The sequence below is a fragment of the Fukomys damarensis genome, unplaced genomic scaffold, assembly GCF_012274545.1.
Source record: "Fukomys damarensis isolate Sample0158 unplaced genomic scaffold, DMR_v1.0_HiC HiC_scaffold_14, whole genome shotgun sequence".
Lineage (NCBI taxonomy): Eukaryota > Metazoa > Chordata > Mammalia > Rodentia > Bathyergidae > Fukomys > Fukomys damarensis.
Window position 1 is genome coordinate 71693265 of NW_022900926.1, and position 18940 is coordinate 71712204.

At 48.7% G+C, this 18940-nt stretch overlaps 1 protein-coding gene across 2 annotated transcripts; it reads right to left on the reverse strand.

The window, feature by feature from the left end:
- Positions 1 to 419: 419 nt before the first annotated feature.
- Positions 420 to 18372, reverse strand: Bend3 (BEN domain containing 3). 2 transcript variants are annotated; one of them, XM_010621810.3, is made up of 3 exons: positions 18281 to 18372; positions 17449 to 17651; positions 420 to 2810 (listed from the first exon to the last, which is right to left on the reverse strand). In XM_010621810.3, the coding sequence occupies exons 1-3, from the start codon at positions 18315 to 18317 to the stop codon at positions 570 to 572; spliced, it is 2481 nt and encodes an 826-aa protein (XP_010620112.1). In that variant the 5' UTR covers positions 18318 to 18372; the 3' UTR covers positions 420 to 569. The 2 variants fall into 2 exon arrangements, with proteins under 2 accessions (XP_010620112.1, XP_010620114.1); XM_010621812.2 differs by lacking the exons at positions 17449 to 17651; positions 18281 to 18372 and adding an exon at positions 10015 to 10435.
- Between the last annotated feature and the right edge of the window lie 568 nt (positions 18373 to 18940).

Below are 18940 nucleotides of genomic sequence, written 5' to 3' on the forward strand. Positions count from 1 at the left end.
CTGCCACCTGCACCTGACGCTGTGATCACCTGTCATGCATGGACATGGCACTTATACAAAATTCATAAATCTGAAATCTTCTTTAAAAATCCCAGCACCTAACTCATCTTACAGTACTTCGTCTCATATACTTAAAAAGATTTTTTCCTAAGTAAAATGGCCCCAAAAGAGCCCAATGATTTTTGTTTTGTAAAAAAGGGATTCAGTTTAATTAAAAAAGGGTGAAGGGATAAAATGTAAAAAGGTGGGGGTGCAGAAGTCGCCGAGCTCGCACTCTGCACTGTGGGGTCGGGGACGCCACAGCTAGGGAGAGCACCCAGCTCCTCCAGTCCCCCCAAACTGCAGCAGCGCTACTGGGGACCCAGGAAAGTCGGAGTACGAGAAATTAGAGTCAAGGCTCCTTTCTTGTGGGTGGGGTGTTTATGTGTGCAAAGGTAGGAAGCCACTCCCCGTGGACATAAGGTGCCTGCCTGTGGGGGCCACACGTGCTCCACAGTGACGCTTGGACCCGGAGGTGCCCAGTGCTCGGGCTCCGGCAACCCCGAGTCTCTGGGCGGCCCGCAGGCCGGTCACTTCTCCACCTTCTTGGCTTTCTTGAGGATGTCGCACTTTTTCCTGTTGGGGCGGCGACACCGCTCGTCAATGCTGGGGATGCATTCGTAGTGCCACACCTCCTCCATCTTCTCCACAGGGTAGACGGCTTCCACGTAATGACGGATGAGCCTCAGCCGAGTGGGGTCCAGCTGCTTCTTGTTGCAGGCCCCGGAATGGTTGTACTGCAGCCGGAGGTTCTCGGCGGTGAAGAGTTCAGGGAAGAGCCTGACGAGGAGCCGGGCGGCAAAGTTGCCCACAGACAGGCTCTGCTGCACGATCTCGCGCACCTCCTTATCCGACAGCAGGTAGGGAGAAGGCACCGGGAAGTCGGGCGAGGGGACCACCAGCTCGTCCAGGGGGATCTTACAGAAGTCCTTGCTGCTTCTTTCTGGGGGCAGCGGGGGGCCCTCGTACTCCTCTCGGAACCTCTCAGCATTGATTGCGTAGCTCGCCAGGTCCCTGCACTCAGGGCCCGGGACGTGCACCTTGCGCTGCTGCTGGTAGGAGCGGCGCTGTTCAGTGTCCCGGCGCCTGCAGCGCTCATCCAGCTTGCCCACAAACTCCAGGGTCCAGACGCGGTCATTTTTGGCCCGGGGGTAGAGCAGCTGCACGTAGTGGCGGATCAGCTTGATGCGAGCCGGGTCCAGCTGCTTCTTGCCCAGGGAGCCGCTGCAGTTGTACTGCTTGCGCAGGTTCTCGTGGGTGAAGAGCTCGGGGAAGAGGTGCACCAGCAGGCGTGAGGCGAAGTTGCCAATAGACAGGCTGCTCTCGTAGATACTGCGCAGCTGCTCCTTGCTGAGCAGGCAGTCGGTGCCTGGCACCTCGAACTCAGGCTGCGGGATATCCAGCTTGTCAAAGTCAATGGGCACCAGCCAGATCTTCTTGGAGCGCCGGCCAGGCCGCTCGCCCTCAAAGCTGTCCTCTACCTTGACCACAGAGATGTCGTCTGGGAGGCTGGAGGAGTCATAGCAGTCATCTCTCGGGGGTTCACCCTCGCTGCCCCCCTCCAGCCCTAGGCCCTCCAGTTCATCATTGATGCGCTGGGCGCACTGCTGCAGCCAAGCCTCCTCTTCCTGCATGTCCGGAAAGTAGATCTCCGTGTAGTTGCGGATGATCTGCAGCCTCTGCGGGTCCAGCTCCTGCTTGCCACCGTCACCATAGCAGCTGTACTGCTCGCCCAGCTTCCGGTGGTCAAAGAGCTCAGGGAAGAGCCGGTGGAGCAGGAAGACAGCAAACTCGCCCGGCGAGGAGGCTTCATCCAGGAACTCGGTGAGGTCCTGCGTGTCCACCACATGGTCAGAGGCGATGGTGCTGCTCCGGTCCAGAGACAAGGCCTCCTCCTGGTCTTTGCTGTCCAAGAAGTGGCTGGCGTCCACCTGCTCAGCGTCAAAAAAGCTGGGGACCTGGCCTCCAGGCTGGCTGTCCTCCATTTCCCGCTGGGCCCAGAAGCGGCTGAAGAAGTCATTCAGCTGCGGCAAGCACTCAGCCTGCCACACCGCCGTGTCCTTCACCGAGGGGTAGTAGACCTCCACGTAGTTGCGGATAAGCTGAAGGTGCAGCGACTCCAGTTTCCGCTTGGCGGCAAAGCCACAGGCACTGCAGCCTCGGGAGAAGTCCACGTCGCTGAAGAGCTCGGGGAAGAGCTGCACCAGCAGCCGGCAGGCCAAGTCACCGCCCGACAGGCTCTGGTCCACGATCTGCTTGAGCTCAGCGGCAGTCAGCTGGTACTCAGGGGGTGGCTGGAATTTGGCCACCAGCTCAGAGGGGCTCACCTGCTTCTTGATGCGGCTCACCTCCAGGGACAGCAGGTCCACCTTGCTGTGCAGCTGGGACATGTTGGATGTGAGTGTGTTGAGCATGTAGAACATCTTCTGGATCAGGAAGTAGATATTGGGGTCACCGTCGGTGGCCACCCCGGTGCTACTGCAGTCCCGCTTCTGAGGCTCACTCAGCAGGCGCAGCGGGGAGGGGCTGTTGCTGGGGTTCGGCTTCTCGAAGGCCTCGTAGGTGCTGAGCAGGTCCCCCGAGGGCGGGTGCTTCTTCTCCATGATCTTGTGGGAGATGCCATAGAGAGGCTTCTTGTAGGAAGGGGTGGTCGTGTCACTGCAGGGCTCCTCCTCACCCAACCACACAACATTCCTGCCCCTGCCGGCTGGCTCTCCGTTGCCCTGGCAGGGTGAGCTGTTCTCCCTGTTCCGCATGCCTGCCAGCAGTGCCTGGAAAACAGAAGTGTTTCCCAGAGTGTTAGGTGGACACTCCAGCTTCTGATAGGAAACTTGGGTCTGCAGCACGCACAGGAACCACAGTCAGCCTTCCCTCCCCCAAAACATCCAGCCTGTCCCAGAAGGCAACACAGCCACCTGTACCCCAGCGCCAAGCCCGAGCCCTCTGCCCAGGCCCTGAGAGCAGGTTCAGCCTGATACAGGAGAGCTGTGCGCCTGCAGAACCTCCCCAGCCAGGTGAGAGAGAAACCAGGAAGATGAGGAGCCGCGTGAGGGGCAGGTCAGCTCCCTGCTCATCTACTTTGAGACAGGCACAGGGACTCCTGCCAGGGGCAACCCTGTATCCTTCATGCCTGCTGCCTCTGGGACAGCATGTATCTCTCTGGTGAGGGCTTTTATTTTTGGTACCGGGGACCGAACTTGGGACCTTGTGCTTGCGAGGCGGCGCCACCACTGAGCCAAATCCCTGGCCCTGGGGAGGGCTTTTCTGAGCTGACAGTGATGGGTACAGAACCGGGGGTCTACACAGTGGCAGTCTGGGGTCAGCTCCACTGCTGCCTCAGTCATGCTTACTCTGAATCCAAAAATGCTGACCCAGAACCTTCCAGAGCCTGTGCAACGTGGAATCCACACGATAGGGGTTTGGAAGCTCCTCAGTCTCAGACCCCTCCTCGGAGGTCCAACCACCTCTGCAGCTGGCTTACGACACCTACCTACTTGATGTGATGAGTTAATGTCTCTCCCATGCCTCTAGAAGGTGCCTGCTACAAACTCCCTAGCCTCCTCCAACCAGCGTTCTGTGAGAGAGGAGAGCACTACCAAGAGTGGCTTCGGGGACTATTTTCTCAACTAGGATGCGCACTCACAGGTCCACTCTCACTCTCGGTACCCTTCAAAGATCCCGACAAGCTGGGTGAGATAGCGCACACCTGTTACTCAGCGCTCGGGAGGCTGGCGGGATGATCGCCGCGAGTTCAGGCTGGCCTGAGCTACAAGATCGGTTCGAGGCCAGCCAGCCTGCACAAAGCAAGACCTTGTCTCCAGAAAAAACCCCACCTGGAAGCCAAGCCCCATCATATTTGGGAATCCAGAGCTCTCACTTCTTTCCTGGTGATTTTTACCTCTTGTCAAGCTCTAGATGTTAAGGGATTTCTCTCTATATGTAATATGAGTGATATGTGACAAAGGTTCCAAGAAACTTTGCAGAAAGAGGGTAGTATCCCTCCACAAAAGATTTGGAACTGCAAATCCATATACAAAAAGAGTTAACCATTTTTACCCACATCTCATAATACATACAAAATTAATCATGAACTGGGCTGGGGATTTGGCTCAGTGGTTCCACGGCCTGCCCCTCAAGCACAAGGGCCCAAGTTCGATCCCCGGTATAACAACAACAGAAAAAAGAGGCCATGCAAACCAAAGAAGCCATACTGTATGAGTCCGTATCTATATCATTCCTCTACAAAATGAAAGTTAGCAGACTTGTGATCGCCTGGGGGTACTGAGGCTATAAAAGGGACAGCAGAAAACGCTAGTAGGTGGTGAACATGATTGTGATCATGGCTTACTGGCACACTGCACATACACATTAAAATTTGTATGCCTTGAGGTATTATTCTTTCTATTTCAGTTATAACTCAGGAAACCCATTTCTGACAAATGGTGTATCTGACCCAGATATTTATTGGAATATAATTTTGAGGGTTTAATTGAGCAGAGGAGATAATCAGGGAGCACTGGCATCTATCAGGGTGCTCAAAGGATGGAGGCACAAAGCTTTTGGTTTCACTGACACACGTGTGCCTTGGGCAAATGGAAACACAGCAAGAACAAAGCGCACCTGCTGCTGCTTCCTCCCCACCTAGAAGAGATGCAGTGGGCCTGGCCCGGCCCAACACAGCTTCAGTTCTCCTGTCCCCTGGAACCCCTTAGGTACTGTAGAATGCAGGTTGAGAAACGCAGCACTACATTTCCAACAAGCTCTAGGACTGGCTGGGTCCTCCGGGGTTGCTCAGGGTCTAGAAGGCTGTGTCTGTCCTTAGTCTACCTCACTAGGCAGATCAGAGCCATTTGCAAGTCTTCAGATGACCAATGCTAGTACAAAACAGAACGTGAGTTTCTCTGCAGTCTAAATAAGTGTAAGAGAAAGAGACAATCTAAAAGCCTGGGTTTAGGATGGCCAGCCACAAAGACGGCACTGCACTGAGAGTGGTAGGCCAGAGCCCTACAGACTGGGGCCACACAAACAGAAAACTCAGGAATTTCTGAACCTCCTACGTGGCGTACTTTACTTGAAGAAATGAACTGCTGTACGGATACCCTCTTTCAGAGAACAGAACTGCCTGACTTGAAGTAGAGAAAGGTCACGTTTTCGGCACTGGGGATCATCACACCAACAAAAAGCTTCCACTGGAACCTGATCGTAGAGGAGTTCTCAAGTGTTTTAATTATCACCCACAGAGCTGGCCTATCCTTTGTTCCTGGTGGGTTTGTAGAGGCTAACAAAGGACTGACAGCACCTGCCACTCAAGATCCTTCTACACACACCCCACTGCTCGGGAGCAGAGGACCAGGGACATTTGGAGGGAGGAAGCCTGTAACAGGTGGGGCTACCTGTCCCGCTCGCTCTGGGGCCTCCTGCTGCCCATCCTCATCACACTGCACAGTGGAACTGCTGCCATGGAGCAGGCCTGCATAACCCATGCTCCTGTGTACGAGAAGGAAAGAACGGCCTAGTGTGCACCCAGGACTAAGTAGTAAGCAGCAACATTTTATTGGTAATCATGGCTAGTTGTGCTCAGGACAAATCCTTGAAAAACCTAAGGCACAGACAGAAAAGGGTGCTGGGGAAAGGAGGAAGGAAAGGGAAGGGGAAGAGAGGAGAGAGGGGGAGGGGAGGAAGGAAGGCAGGAAAAAAGAGAGGGAGAAGGAGAGGGAGAGGGAGAGGAGCCGGGGATTTAGCTCAGTGGTGCCACCATGCAGATACGAGTTCGATCCTTGGTACCCAAAAAAAAGAGAGAGAGAGAGAAAAGAGAAGAAAAATGAGAAAAAGCTGCCGGGGTGACAAAAGCACTGCACACAGGTCAAAACACACAAAAGTAGCAGCAGCAACAAAAAGCACGGCTCTCTGAATTTATTTATAAGACAGGGACTCACTATACAGTACAGGTGCATGGCGATCCTCCTGCCTCAGCTTTCCCAAGTGCTGCAATTATAGACAGGCACCACCATGGCCAGCTTTGGAGTTTAAAAGGCCAGGCACTTCTGCTTATGTGCCGCCCTGTGAATCTCTAGGGGTGATTGACAGGAATGACTGACAGGGAGCCAAGGCATCTTAGGGGCTCTCAACATGCATGTGTGTCCCAGAATCCACTCTGACCTAAATTATATTCCTAACATGCAGTGCATATATTTATGAACTCGTAATGAGGTGGGAGTAGGGTAAAGGTGAGCAGAGAGCAGGCTAGGAGATCCAACACTTACACGCTCTTGTCTAGAGCATCAGTGATCTCCTGGGTGTTTGTTATTTTCTTTTCACTCTTTCTTGGGACCACGGAAGGAGGAGTAAGAGCAGGGTATTCTTAAGAACTAAATGGAGGGAAGTGAGTGACTCCCTCAGCTCCGCAGTTTCTACCTTACTAAAACCCTCTTTCCTGGTCTATGTAGGGTGCCCAGCAAAGTGGCCAGGGCGCTGAACATGTCACCGAAGGTCTGCCAGCCACATGCACAGTGTTCTGCCACCCTGAATATCTGCCGAAGGAAAGGACTGGGAGCCAGGAAAGTGGCCAGTGGCAGAGTGCCCGCCCAGCACAGATGAGGACTTGGGGTGATCCCTAGTACTACAAAGACCAAAGGGTCTGGAAACTTTGACATCACAGAGGTCTAAAGGTGTGGAGAGGAGCAGGGTTCATGCTGTCCTCTGTGAGACCTTTTCTGTCACAGAATGAGATAGGGAATAACAAGAAAGCACACACCAACCACTGAGCCCATGCCTCAGCGAAGTACACACTTAAACACTTATTATTACAATGGCATCATTGCTATTCATAAGCCACAGCAGAGGTAATACCGTGGGCCTTTTATTAAACTGTAATGGAAGTTGGGTGTGGTGGTACACACCTGTAATCCCAGCACTCAGGAAGCTGAGGCAGGAGTATTCCCTCAAATTAGAGGCCAGTCTGGGCTACATAGCAAGATCCTGTCTCAAAAAAATGATGTGATGATTACTCTAAACCAATGAACAGAGAACTATCCCAGTTCCCATCAGGCACAGAACTCAAAGGAAGGAACCCCTCAAAGGTCTATCTGCCCTGAGAGCTGGGGCAGGAGAGCTGAGTTCAAGGGGGATTTTAAATTTGTACAGTCTTCCCCACTCCTTCAGTACTAGAGGTTGAGCTTAGGGTTTTCAGTGAGCTACTTCCCCAAACCTGTTAAAATTGTGAGAAGATATTATCAAACTGCTAAATTGCCCAGACTGAGCTCAAACTTGCAATCTGCCTCCCAGAGTGCTAGGATTACAGGCATATGTCACCATACATGACTCATATAGTTCTTTTGTTCTGCTATCTGGCAGAAAGCAAAGGATTATTTTTTTCAAAAAAGAAAAGGGGCTAGGCAAAATGCTGTGTGTCTGTAGTCCCAGCTACTCAGGAGGCTGAGGCAGGAAGATAGTTTTGAGCCCAAGAGCTCAAGGCCAACCTATGCAACAAAGCAAGATCCTGTCTCAAAATTAAAATGAGAACAGAATCTACCCCATATACACAATCACAAAGAAAGGGACAAAGAAAGCTGAAAGTCTTTACCTCTAATGCAATGCTTTTGTTTTTTGGTGTTTTCTTAGTACCAGGGATCAAACTCAGGATCTTGTGCTTTCAAGGCAGGCGGCAGCTCACTGAGCTAAATCCTCAGCCCTGTATTATTTTGTTGGTGCCGGATTCAAACTCATGTCCTCATGTTTGCCAGGCATGGTGCTGCTGAGTTACTTCCTCAGCCCTAATGCAATGGTTTTAAACTGAAGATTAGTACATGATGAAATCAATTTTGTGGGTCATGACCACTATAAAGAGAAAGTGAATTAAAATATCCAGATGTGATGATACATCACCTGTAATCCCAGCACTCAGAAGGCTGAAGCAGGAAGATCACCTCAAGTCTGAGCTTAGCCTGGGCTACAGAACAAATTCATGGCCAAACCACACAGTGAGACACTGTCTGAAAAATCTAATAAATAAATAAGCAAACAAATAAATAAAGGCAGAAAGAGCTATGTGTGGTGGCTCAGGCCTGTAACTCCAACTGCTTCAGAAGCTGAGGCAGGATGATCACAAGGTCACACAACTGTCTCAAAATAAAAAAATAAAAAAGACTAGGGATGTAGCTCAGTGTAGACCATCACACACACACACACACACACACACACACACACACACACACACACGCAAAGCTAGAATAGAAAATAGAGTATATTACACAAAGTGAGAAAATTCAGGAGAGTTCTGCTTCATTTCCGTGTCTGTGCCTATGAACGTGTACATGTGAACCACATCGCTCTGTAAGATGGACTACTTATAACCATTCCTAACCACGGGTCACTGTTGAAAAGGACTGTCGTCTAGCAAACTCCAAGTGTGTAATCTGTTCGTTCCTGAATGAGATGTTTGGCATACAAACATAGGATTTCATGCAGACAGACAGATATCATTGCAAACACACACCATGAAAAAAAGTACATGTCCTAGAGGAAGACTCGCCCTAGTCAGCCAGGGCAGAAATGTGTACCACGGAAGGGCACCTGGGCACTGGCTGAGTACCAACACCAAACCTGAGTCTCTGGACCTCTCCATATTCCTATAGCAGGTAGGAGGCCAGAATCCACTGGAACTGGAAACGCTCTCCTTAGCTCACTCTCAACATTCAGCCTCATTAATACAAATATTTCCATTTGCACTAAGCATGTTAGAAATACTACTGTCAACAAAAACATTTTTGACTGAATCATTGAATAAAAAAATGCTAAAATCCCAGTAGAAGGCAATGTTCTTCACTCCCAGAAACCTGGACACCCAACTCAACATACGACACAACACAAGCACTGGAGAGAAGGTTCTTAGAGATCCCCACACTCGTGTCCTGTCAACTCGGTGCTCCAGTTAATCACGCTGCCAAGGCAACGATGGGCTGGCTGCAGTGCTGCCGATGATAAAATCTCTGCTCAGCCGTCTAGGAGGATCAGGAAATCTTTAAATCTGTGCTGCTTGGCACTGCATACCTGGTTGACACTGTTCCCAAGTCGCCAAGGCTCATTGTCCAACCATATGGGAAACCTGCTGCACAGCCTCAGCTCTGTGCCGCCAGCATCGAGCCCGGCTCGGGTGGGCGTTCACTCTGTGGCGAGCACCTACAGACATGCGAGGGAGACCCACAACTCAGCCGCAGCATGGGGCTGAACAAAAGAGGCTGGTGTTGCCATGTGAGGGGTAGGCAGACTGTCTAGGACAAAATCCAGGAAACCATGCCAGGGACGTCCCGAGGCCTGGGTCACCATGGAGTGGTTCCACGTTATCAGACATCACCAGGGCCCCAGGTCCAAGTTCGGTCCTGAATTTAGTACAGTGAGCGATGAGCTGCTAAACGGTGCCCAGAGAGCCAGCAAAGTGGAACACCAAGAAAGCAGCAGGCCTCTAGGAAGCAGGGAACAGAGAATTAATGTGACACTGAGGGTAGGTCATGTGAACAGCAGTGAAAGGGCTGGCACCCTCCTGCTGGACTGCACAAGTGTGGTGAAAGTAATGCTTACCCTTCTCATTTCGACAGATTATTATCATCCTTGTCTCTCTGATCGACTAACCAGATCTACTCAGCAACAGGTCGGGAAGGAGCTGACGCCACGGGCACACAGGGAGGGGAGTGGGGCGCACAGCCCCTCCTCTCACAGCCCTCACCCTCCAACAATAAGGACAGGTGAGGATAAAGAATATGCTTTGATGTCCAAAGAGACAAGACTCTGAGAAACGAAGAAACTGCAACGAAGGGACGAGGGAGTGAGCAGAGAAGGCAGCGTAACATTGTGCATCTCAGGCCACAGGCACCAGACATCAGCTCCTGCCAGCTCCGGGGCCCCCAGCACGGTGACCCAGCGCACTTAGGGAAGAGCAGGCTGGGAGCCCAGTGAAATGAGAATAGCCATGGTACCCACCTGCGGTGGGAGGCTCCTTAGGAATCCCTAGCTTGTCCCACAGGCACAGGCACTTTGGCAGAGGTGACTGGTATACCTGCATTGCATAAGTTAGACAGCATTTCTGATCGCCAGTCAAAAAACCTCACGTGGCTCTGTAGGATTAAAACAAAAACTCCCTCAGAACAAAGCTAACCTCCGCCTGGCACACAGTTCTTGATTATCACCTTCCCTTCTGAGAGCAAAAAGATGATCACCAATAAAATCCTTGGCTGCCCACCTCCCACATCTGCTGTATTTGGCTACGCAGCCCTCTCCGTGCAGGTCCTAATAAGTCTTTCTACAGCCTTTGTTAAGACTTTTTGCAGGTTTTATTTCTTCTATGCACTATATTAAACATCACTCATAAAAAGAGCTGTCAGCAGTGACAGAAGTTTTGATGTCACCCACCTTTAGCATCAAGGCTACCACTAAAATCCTCACTGAGGCGGAAAAGAGAAGATGGATGTGTCTACGCCCTGATCCACGCTGACAGGGTGTGTTAGGCTGCATCCTGGCAGTTTGTTTTTTTTTTTCTCCTCCTTCTTCTTGGTACTGGGGATCAAACTCAGGCTCTTGTGCTTGCAAGGCAGGTGCAACACCACTGAGCTACATCCGCAGACTTTGGCACAGTTCATTTTAATTTCTGTGCCCAACCTGGCTCGTCCACCTCGAGGCCAGTTAATTCTTGCAGTACTGACTTGTAAGACAGATTAAGTAAAATATGAAGTGGAACAGTTCTGCCATTCATTGCATAGGTTCTGGTAAGAGTTAACGCAATTCCTTCCAACTCCAGCTGGTCACTCCTGTCATCCTCCAGGATCCTCCCTGGTCCCCAACCACATACTCACGGTCCCCATCTTGCCAGCCCCTCATGTAGAAGGCAGAAAACTAAGGGGCAGAAGGACAAAAAAACTATTCAGGCTGAGTTAGACATCACTAAATTTGAAAATTCAACACATTATAATTCTATAGCACATACTTTAATTAATAGAGCAACTTGCACAAACTTTTACAAGAGGAAATACTGCTTTGTGTTCACATGACACCTTGCTACAGGAAATAAGTTTCAAAAGAAGGAGAGGAGAGATGTCAACCTTACTTTACATACACCAAGAGAAGTTAATAAAGTGAATAAAGTAAGATCCAGGCCTCAAATATCTTTTCCACTCCAAAACCTAAGGGTTGGAACTGCCTTCTGATCCAACCCACTGAAAAATAAACGTGACCATTTTAGTCAGATAACAGCATCTGCAATCTTCACTCCACTTGTGGTACCCACAAAAACCTCCACCACAAACCCAGCAGAGTCCTGCCTGGTGCTGAGTCAGTTCTGAGTGGCTTTGTACTAAAGGATTCAACTATAATAATAATGGAAATATTCCCTTTTTTCTGCCCCGAGGATAAGAATCTCCCTTTTCTTTGACCCCATTTTGACAATAAAAATGTGTAGAATGAAGGAATGGTGACAAGCGGGGAGTGCAGCACGCGTGCAGCCCACTGACCACACCCACCCATGGCTCACGGCTCCTTGGGGAGTCATGGCTGGATGGTCCCTCCCATCCTCTGCAGTGTGACTCAGCTGTTCCTACCATCATTCGTAAGAATGCACTGGTCAACCTCTCACTCTAGGTTTGGCCACATGGCTTTCTTTGACCAGCAATACACTCACAAATGTGAGGCAAGCCAAGGCATGCAAGTGTTTGCACGCAGGAGCTGGTCTCCCTGTCACCCTGTGAACCGGCCAGACTGGCCCCCTGAAGGGGCACTGTGTAGAAAGGGTGGCTTCAGTCACACCAGCCCAGATGTGAGAGGCTGCTCCACATCGCCCGGGCCCAACAGGGCAGGCCACGCCAGAGGACCTACACTGACCCTAGAACCATGTACAAATATAAATAAAGTGACACCTGCTCTAAACCACTAAGCTGGACCAATACCCCAGACTTGGTCTTCTTTCCTAAACTGTTTCACGTGCAAGCCTGAAGAGAGTTTGCAGATCTGATCCTAAGAAGAAAGGTAGAGGAAAGTGGGCTGTTTTGTTATGGTGCTGGCAATGGACCCAGGGCCCTGTCCACGAGGAAATGTTTCCCTGAGGGACTTCATGTACAACTGTCCAACTTCTCAACTCTCAGAATATCCTCGGCAACTACACTGCAGACAAACTCTCGCAAGGCAACCGGGTCTATGCAAGGGCCCTGTGACAGCCTTTCTAACACTGCAAATCCAGAACACCTCAGTACTGATCATTAGGGAGAAAGAAAACAACAAAAATCAAATGGCTAAATGCTTTCCCAACACATACCTACATCTTACAGCTTTCATCTGCCCTGCGCTCATCAGCAGGGGTTCGGGACTTTAGTTTTAATTAAGTCATTGCTGTACTGCAAACTGCCATCTACTCAGCTCACAGGGTACAGTATGCAGGAAATGGCTCCAGTAGGTAGCTACAGTCAAGAGACAAGGTAGCATATCTCTAAGTACAGTATTTCCTTAGGAAAAATGCTCAAAGGACTGGCTGCAGTGGTGCATGCACGCCTGTAATCTCAGCACTTTGGGAGGCTGAGAAGAAGGATCACAGGTTTGACCTGGGCAACTTGGTGACAGTGAGACTATCTCAAAAAAAATACATAAACAAAAAATTTTTTAAAAAGCTGAAAATGTAGCTCAGTACCATAGCCCTGGATTCAATTTCCTCAACCTCCCCTCAAAGCTCATAGATATAAAAGAAAGTTCAACTTTTTTTCCCTAGTAGCAGTGGGAATTCAACCCATTCTGCCACTAGGGTACATCTCTGGCCCTTTTTATTTTTTATTTTGAGACAAGGTCTTTCTAAATTGCCTAGGCTGGCCTGGAACTTGCAAATCTCCTGCCTCCAGCTCCCAAGTACCTGGATTACAGGTATGTACCACCATGTCCAGCTAAAATTCATCTTTTTCTGTTCATTACAGATTTCTTTCTCCTTTTTGAGATAAAGCTGCCTTGAACATCCTATGTAGCCCAGGCTGGCCTCAAATTCTAAATCCTCCTGCCTCAGCTTCCCAAATGCTGGGAAGGGAGGCATGTATCACCATGCCCAGATGGGAATTACAAATGTTTAAAAATGTCTTGCTTAAGTATTACGATAGCCAAAAAGTAGAAAACCACCCAAATGTCCACCACCAACTGACAGACAGACAAAACATGGCATATAACCAACTATGGACTATCATTTGGACAAAAAAAGGAAGGAAATGGTTTCAGGATTCTGGTTCTGCATACACAGAGCTTAGAAGTCTCCAATCCATCCCAATAACAGGTAGAAAGCCAAACTAAAAAAAAAAAAAAAAAAAAAAAAAATCAACAACTGTGAGGACCAAGTTTCCAGGTCATGATAGGCTCCAAACCCCTTATCCAGAATAGAATAAATATAAAAGTTTCTTCGTGAAAAATTCCATTCTATATAATAATTTCCATTTTATGTGGCAGTTTTTCTGTGCTTTGACAATTACAGTTCCTCTTTTAGGACATCTCCACCCCTCCCAGCACCCCATGATAATTTTACAAATATAAACATTAGGTCATGTTCCAATGTGCCCTCCCCATGCCCCTTGATGATAAGGAAAAACTAAAAATAATAACAGAAAAATCCTATATAAATAAACTTGGTTCAAAGTTAGATCTGGACTCTTGGTCTGAAACCGCTGTGACGATAACACCTGAGAGTCCAGGGTCGAACTTACAATAAGCTCCTCTTACAATTACATCAGACATGAATCCTTGGTGGTCTTTGGAGACTTCGCGACTTAGACACAACACAACTCTCCTTGGACCCCAAGACAAGTGACTGCTGCTCCCCCAAACTGGAACTTCCCAGAGCACTCAAGTGCTGAGACCTCGAGGGGAGCCAATGCCAGGGACACGAGTTGTCAGGAGCTCTGTATGCACCAGCCTGAGAGGGAAAGCTCTAGGGATCCCAGTGATCGCACAGCCCCTGCATTTTGTGGGTTTTACCTACAAGGACTCCAGAAGGTTCTCACAGTGTGTTCAGAGAAAAACTCCCTCCGACCTGTGGCAGGCCCAGTGCAAACAGATAATTTTGAAATACTCCAGAGCATTTGGTTCTTAAAATTTGCCCTCAGGAGAAACTACTCAGCCAGAGCAAAGGTTTTATCAGCCCCTATCTGACCTGCAGGCAGGAGGATGCAGATTCCAGCCCATTCCAGTCCAAACCAGCCCACCGTCCCACCCTGGAAGGAGTGGAGGAGCTGAGGGCTGGGCTCAGCCACAGGACTGGAGACCCTACACACCTCCCCACAAGCCCTTAAGGCAGCTCACAAGGCAGGCCAGGACCAAACCCACTCGGATGAGACAGATGCCAGAAATTATCAAGGATTTAAAACAAATATGACCAATATGCTGAGGGCTTTAATGGACAGACAGACAGGAACAGATGGGCAATGTACACAGATGTGAAAATTCTAAGAAAGAACAATAAAGAAGTACTAGAGAGAACTATAACAGAAATGAAGGGTACCCCTCAATGGGCTCATTAGTGGACTAGACTTTGCTGATGGAAGAATCTTCGAGCTTGAGGAAATCTCAATACAAAACTTCAGCCAGGAATGGGGGCACATTCCTGTAATGACAGCATTTCGGAGGCTGAGGCATGAAAATCTCTGAGTGTTGGGTACACTGAGTACAAGGCCAGCCTGAACTATATACTGAGACCCTGTCTCAAAAACACACATACAAAAAACAAAAACTAAAACTAAAAAACCCAAAACAAGGCTGGGTGTGGTGGTACATGCCTATAATGTCAGAACGCAGGAGCCTGAGGCAGGAGGATCAATGTAAATTTAGTCAGTCTAAACTACATAGTAAATTCAAGGCCAGCCTGAACTACTATCAAGGCCCTGTCTTGGGCTGGGGATTTAGCTCAGTGGTTCTGTCGCCTGCTTTGCAAACCCAAAGGCCTGAGTTCGATCCCCAGTACAAAAAAAACAAACAAACAAAAAGACCCTGGCTCACAAAAAAATAAAGATAACCAGAACTCCAAACCAGGTGTGGAGAAGCATACCTATAATCCCAGCACACTCCAGGACACTGAGGAAAGAGGACCAAAAGGTTTCAGTCCAGCCTGAGCAATGTAGTGATTTACTGAGAACTTTCCTCAAAATTTAAAAGTTTAAAAGGGCCAAGTATGTAACTCAGTGTGAAGGCCCTGGGTTCCATCTCTAGTATCACTAAAAATAAAGGAAGATAAGGATTGTGAGTTCAAGGTCAGTCTGGATAGACAACTTAGCAAGATCTCAGATATTTATTTTCCTCTCTTCAACTTCTGTACTAGGATTGAACTGGAGAAGCACTGAGCCACATCTCCAGCCTTATTTTTTTGGTTTTTGGACACAGGTGCTAAGTTGCCCACACAGCCCTTGAGCATTTGATCCTCCTGTAAAGGTCTGGGCCATCATGCCAAGCTTGGGAAGGACATACTTCATAAATGATCACTAATGGAAATACAAAAGAACACTTGTGGCTATGAATACACGTCAGAGTTGGAGCACTTGCCCCAGCATTCCTGGGTTCAATCCCCAGCATTACAGAGCGGGGGGATTAAAATTCAACAGTCAGAATGCAAAGTACTCAGTTAAAAAGTGGGCTAAAATCCTTGACAGACAACTCATCAAAGATGACATGGCTGGTAAACCCACATACAGAAATATCCTCCACATCCCATGTCCTCAGGGAAACACGAACTAAAGGGACAATAAGATGCCACTGCACTCCCATCAGCGTGACCAGAGACCCCAGAACTGCCAGCACCAGGTGCCAGCAAAGGGTGACAACTGTGCTGTCACGTGCTGCTGATGGAGCACAAAATGGCACGGCCGCTGTTGAAGGTGGCCAACAGTTTTTTGTAAAATTAAACACACTCTATCTGATAATCAGTGACTACCTTCTTGCTATATACCCAAAGGGGCTGAAAACTCACATCCACACAAACATGTATACACAGACTTTTTTTTTATAGCAGCTCACGCTCACAGCTCCCAAACTGGGAGCACTCAACATGTCTTAATACACATCCAGACCATGGAGTACTGCTCAGCACTAAAGGGAAACCATCGAGGAGACATACGGGCATAGCATTAAGTGAAAAAAGCCAATTTCAAAAGGCTACAAACTCTGGTTCCAACCATAAGACATTCTGGAAAAGGCAAAACTGTGAAGACAGTGAACAGACGAGCGGCTGTCAGGGGATCCTAGGGAAGTGAAGCTACTCTGTGTGATACTAGGAATGGCAGATGCGTGTCATTCACATCTGTGCAATCCACACACCATACAAGGCCAAGAGCAAGCCCCACGTCAACGACAGAGCTCCATGAAGTGTCAGTGCTGGTTCAACCATTTAACTTGGAGGGATGCTAAAAACGGGAAAGGCTGGTGTGTAAGGGACAGGAAGGGGCTGGAAAATCTACCCTTCGCTTGATTGTATTATAAATCTAAGACTGCTCTATAGAATAAAATCTATTTTAAAAAATGGAATGAAGCACTGATGCGACAGGACAGCTGAACCTCAGATACATGCTAAGTGAAAGAAACCAGACGCAAAAGGCCTCACTCTGTGTGATTCCATTAAATGAAAAGCTCAGAATAGGCAAATGCATACACAGCAGATGAGGTTATCAGGAGCTGGGGCTGGGAAATGGGGGAGTAACTGCTAAAGTATAGGGTTTCTCAGGAGATTATGAAAACATTCTCAACCTGGGCGTGGTGGTGCACTCCTGTAATCCCTGCACTTGGAGGGCTGAGGCAGGAGGATCACTGCAAATTCCAAGGTCAGACTAGGCAACACAGTTGAGTTCAAGGACAACCTGAACTACGTAGTGAGACCCTGTCTCAAAAAGAAAAGGGGGCTGGGGGTTTAGATCAGTGGTTCTGCCATCTGCCTTGCAAGCACAAGATCCTAAGTTCAATCCCAAATACCAAAATAAAAATAAAAGAAAAGCTTTTCAAATTGCTCATGAGAGTCAATACACAATTCTGCAGTTACTCTGAAAACCACCAAGCTACACAAAATGCAAACTGATGGAATGTATACTATGTGAATTATATCTCAATACAGTTGTTAAAAAAAACCTAAATACTTAAATTTATAAGCTTTGAGAGGCTAAGGCAGGGCCTGGGATTTAGCTCAGTGGCGCCACACTTGCCTGGCAAGCACAAGGTCCTGAATTTGATCCCTGGTACCAAAAAATAAAAAATAAAAAAGGAATCCAGACATAAACTCGGATCTCACTTGGAGACACCTCCAGAAACTGAAGCCAGAGACAAGACAGTTTCAACACCTCTTCATGCCAGAGGTCAGCAGGGGTGCAGATGCCATGGGACACGCAGGCAGCCGAGGACCAGCAGAGCGTGGTGGCCAGGCCTCACCTCAGGTATCAGCCGCCTCCTCTTCACACTGGCAACACCGTCTGGCTGGCCGTCGCTGCCCAGCTGCCGGCGCTTGCTGGAGACCTGGAGGGTGGTGAAGACGCTGTCTAGAGTGTGCTTCTCTGCGGTCCTGGAGCTCAGCGAGCAGTCCAGAGCAGCATCCTCACTCTCGGCCTCCACCTTCACTGTGTTATTTTTTAGAACTGTAGCAGAGAAGAAATAGTGCTGAGTGAGAAAGATCAGGCTGCTCCACTGAGACCAGCACGGCTCCCTGAGCAGCCGGTGTTTGTGGGCCACCCCTCCAACTGTGTCCCTCAGAGAATAAAGTCCAGTCACACAAATGTGCATTTCCCAACAATGTGACCTTCAAGTTACTACACTACTGCGATGCAATGAAACCATGTCCCAAACTCAAAATTGGTTTAAAAGTCTTTTGTGGGGAGGCAGGAGATGGACAAAAATAACCAAATATTATCTTTTTGGTGATACTATGAACTGGCATGGCTGTAATCCCAACACCATGGGAGGCTGAGGCAGGAGGATTGCAGGTTCAAGCCCAAACCTGGTGACTTATCAGCATTTTAGCAACACCCTGTCTCAAAAAATGAAAAAAGGGCTGGAGATATAGCACAGTGCAAAGCTCCTGGGTTCAACTCACAATCCTGCAAGAAAAGTAACTGAAAAAATTCGTTAAGATGCTTATAACAGGTGTGTGGGTAGAAGGGGATGGGAACAGGAATAGAAGGAAACATTTCTTTACTCATCTTTTTAAATTTTTGAACTGTGTGAATATATACAGCCTATTCAAAAATATTAAATTAAAAACTTTTACCTTCTTCTACATCTTCACTGAATTCAGTTGAGTTCATCTTCTATTCCACTAAATGAAAAGATAAAGAAAGTCTTCATTTATTGCTTGATTTTTTTTCCCCCTCAATGTTCCCTACCCACAGAGAAATCCTGACCGCAGCCTGGGCTCTGGGACTTCGGGCTGGCGGCTCCTAGCCCTGTGGAGGGACACATTCTCTTAGTGGGCCTGCAGGTGGCAGGGAGTGGCCAGTGCTGCCCCGCCCTTCTCAAGCCCTCTTGGGGACAGAACACACCTGAAACGCCCATGGAATGCCACTTACTGGCCAGGAGAACATTCCTTGAGCAAATCAGTCTTAGAAAAGCCCCCAAATGGGTTGATTCCCATTTGGCCTCTGCTTATAAATTCTAGGGATGAAATGAAAGTCTAAAGAAGGAGGGTAGCTGTGAATTCCAAAAGACCAAGCTGAGGACTAAGCCCAGGTAGCCAAGAGACCTGTGCTACTCATGACACATGGCCACCGACAACTCAGAATGTGGCCAGAGTAAATGGTAACGTGCTGTAAGTATAAAATACATACCAGATTTCAGACTTGGCCTAGAAAAAGCAATGTATAACATCGCATTAGTAATTTTTTGATAATGATCGGATGCTACAAAAGATAGTATTTTAGACTAGTGAGCT

Bases quoted from the DNA above. Each gene is read 5' to 3' on its own strand.
- Bend3 (XM_010621810.3), bottom strand. From the start codon at position 18,317: ATGAACTCAACTGAATTCAGTGAAGATGTAGAAGAAG. The intron at 17,652-18,280 runs GTAAAAGTTTTT...TCTCTGCTACAG, and splicing joins CAGTGAAGATGTAGAAGAAG to TTCTAAAAAATAACACAGTG. The intron at 2,811-17,448 runs GTGAGGCCTGGC...TCTGTTTTCCAG, and splicing joins GGAGGCGGCTGATACCTGAG to GCACTGCTGGCAGGCATGCG.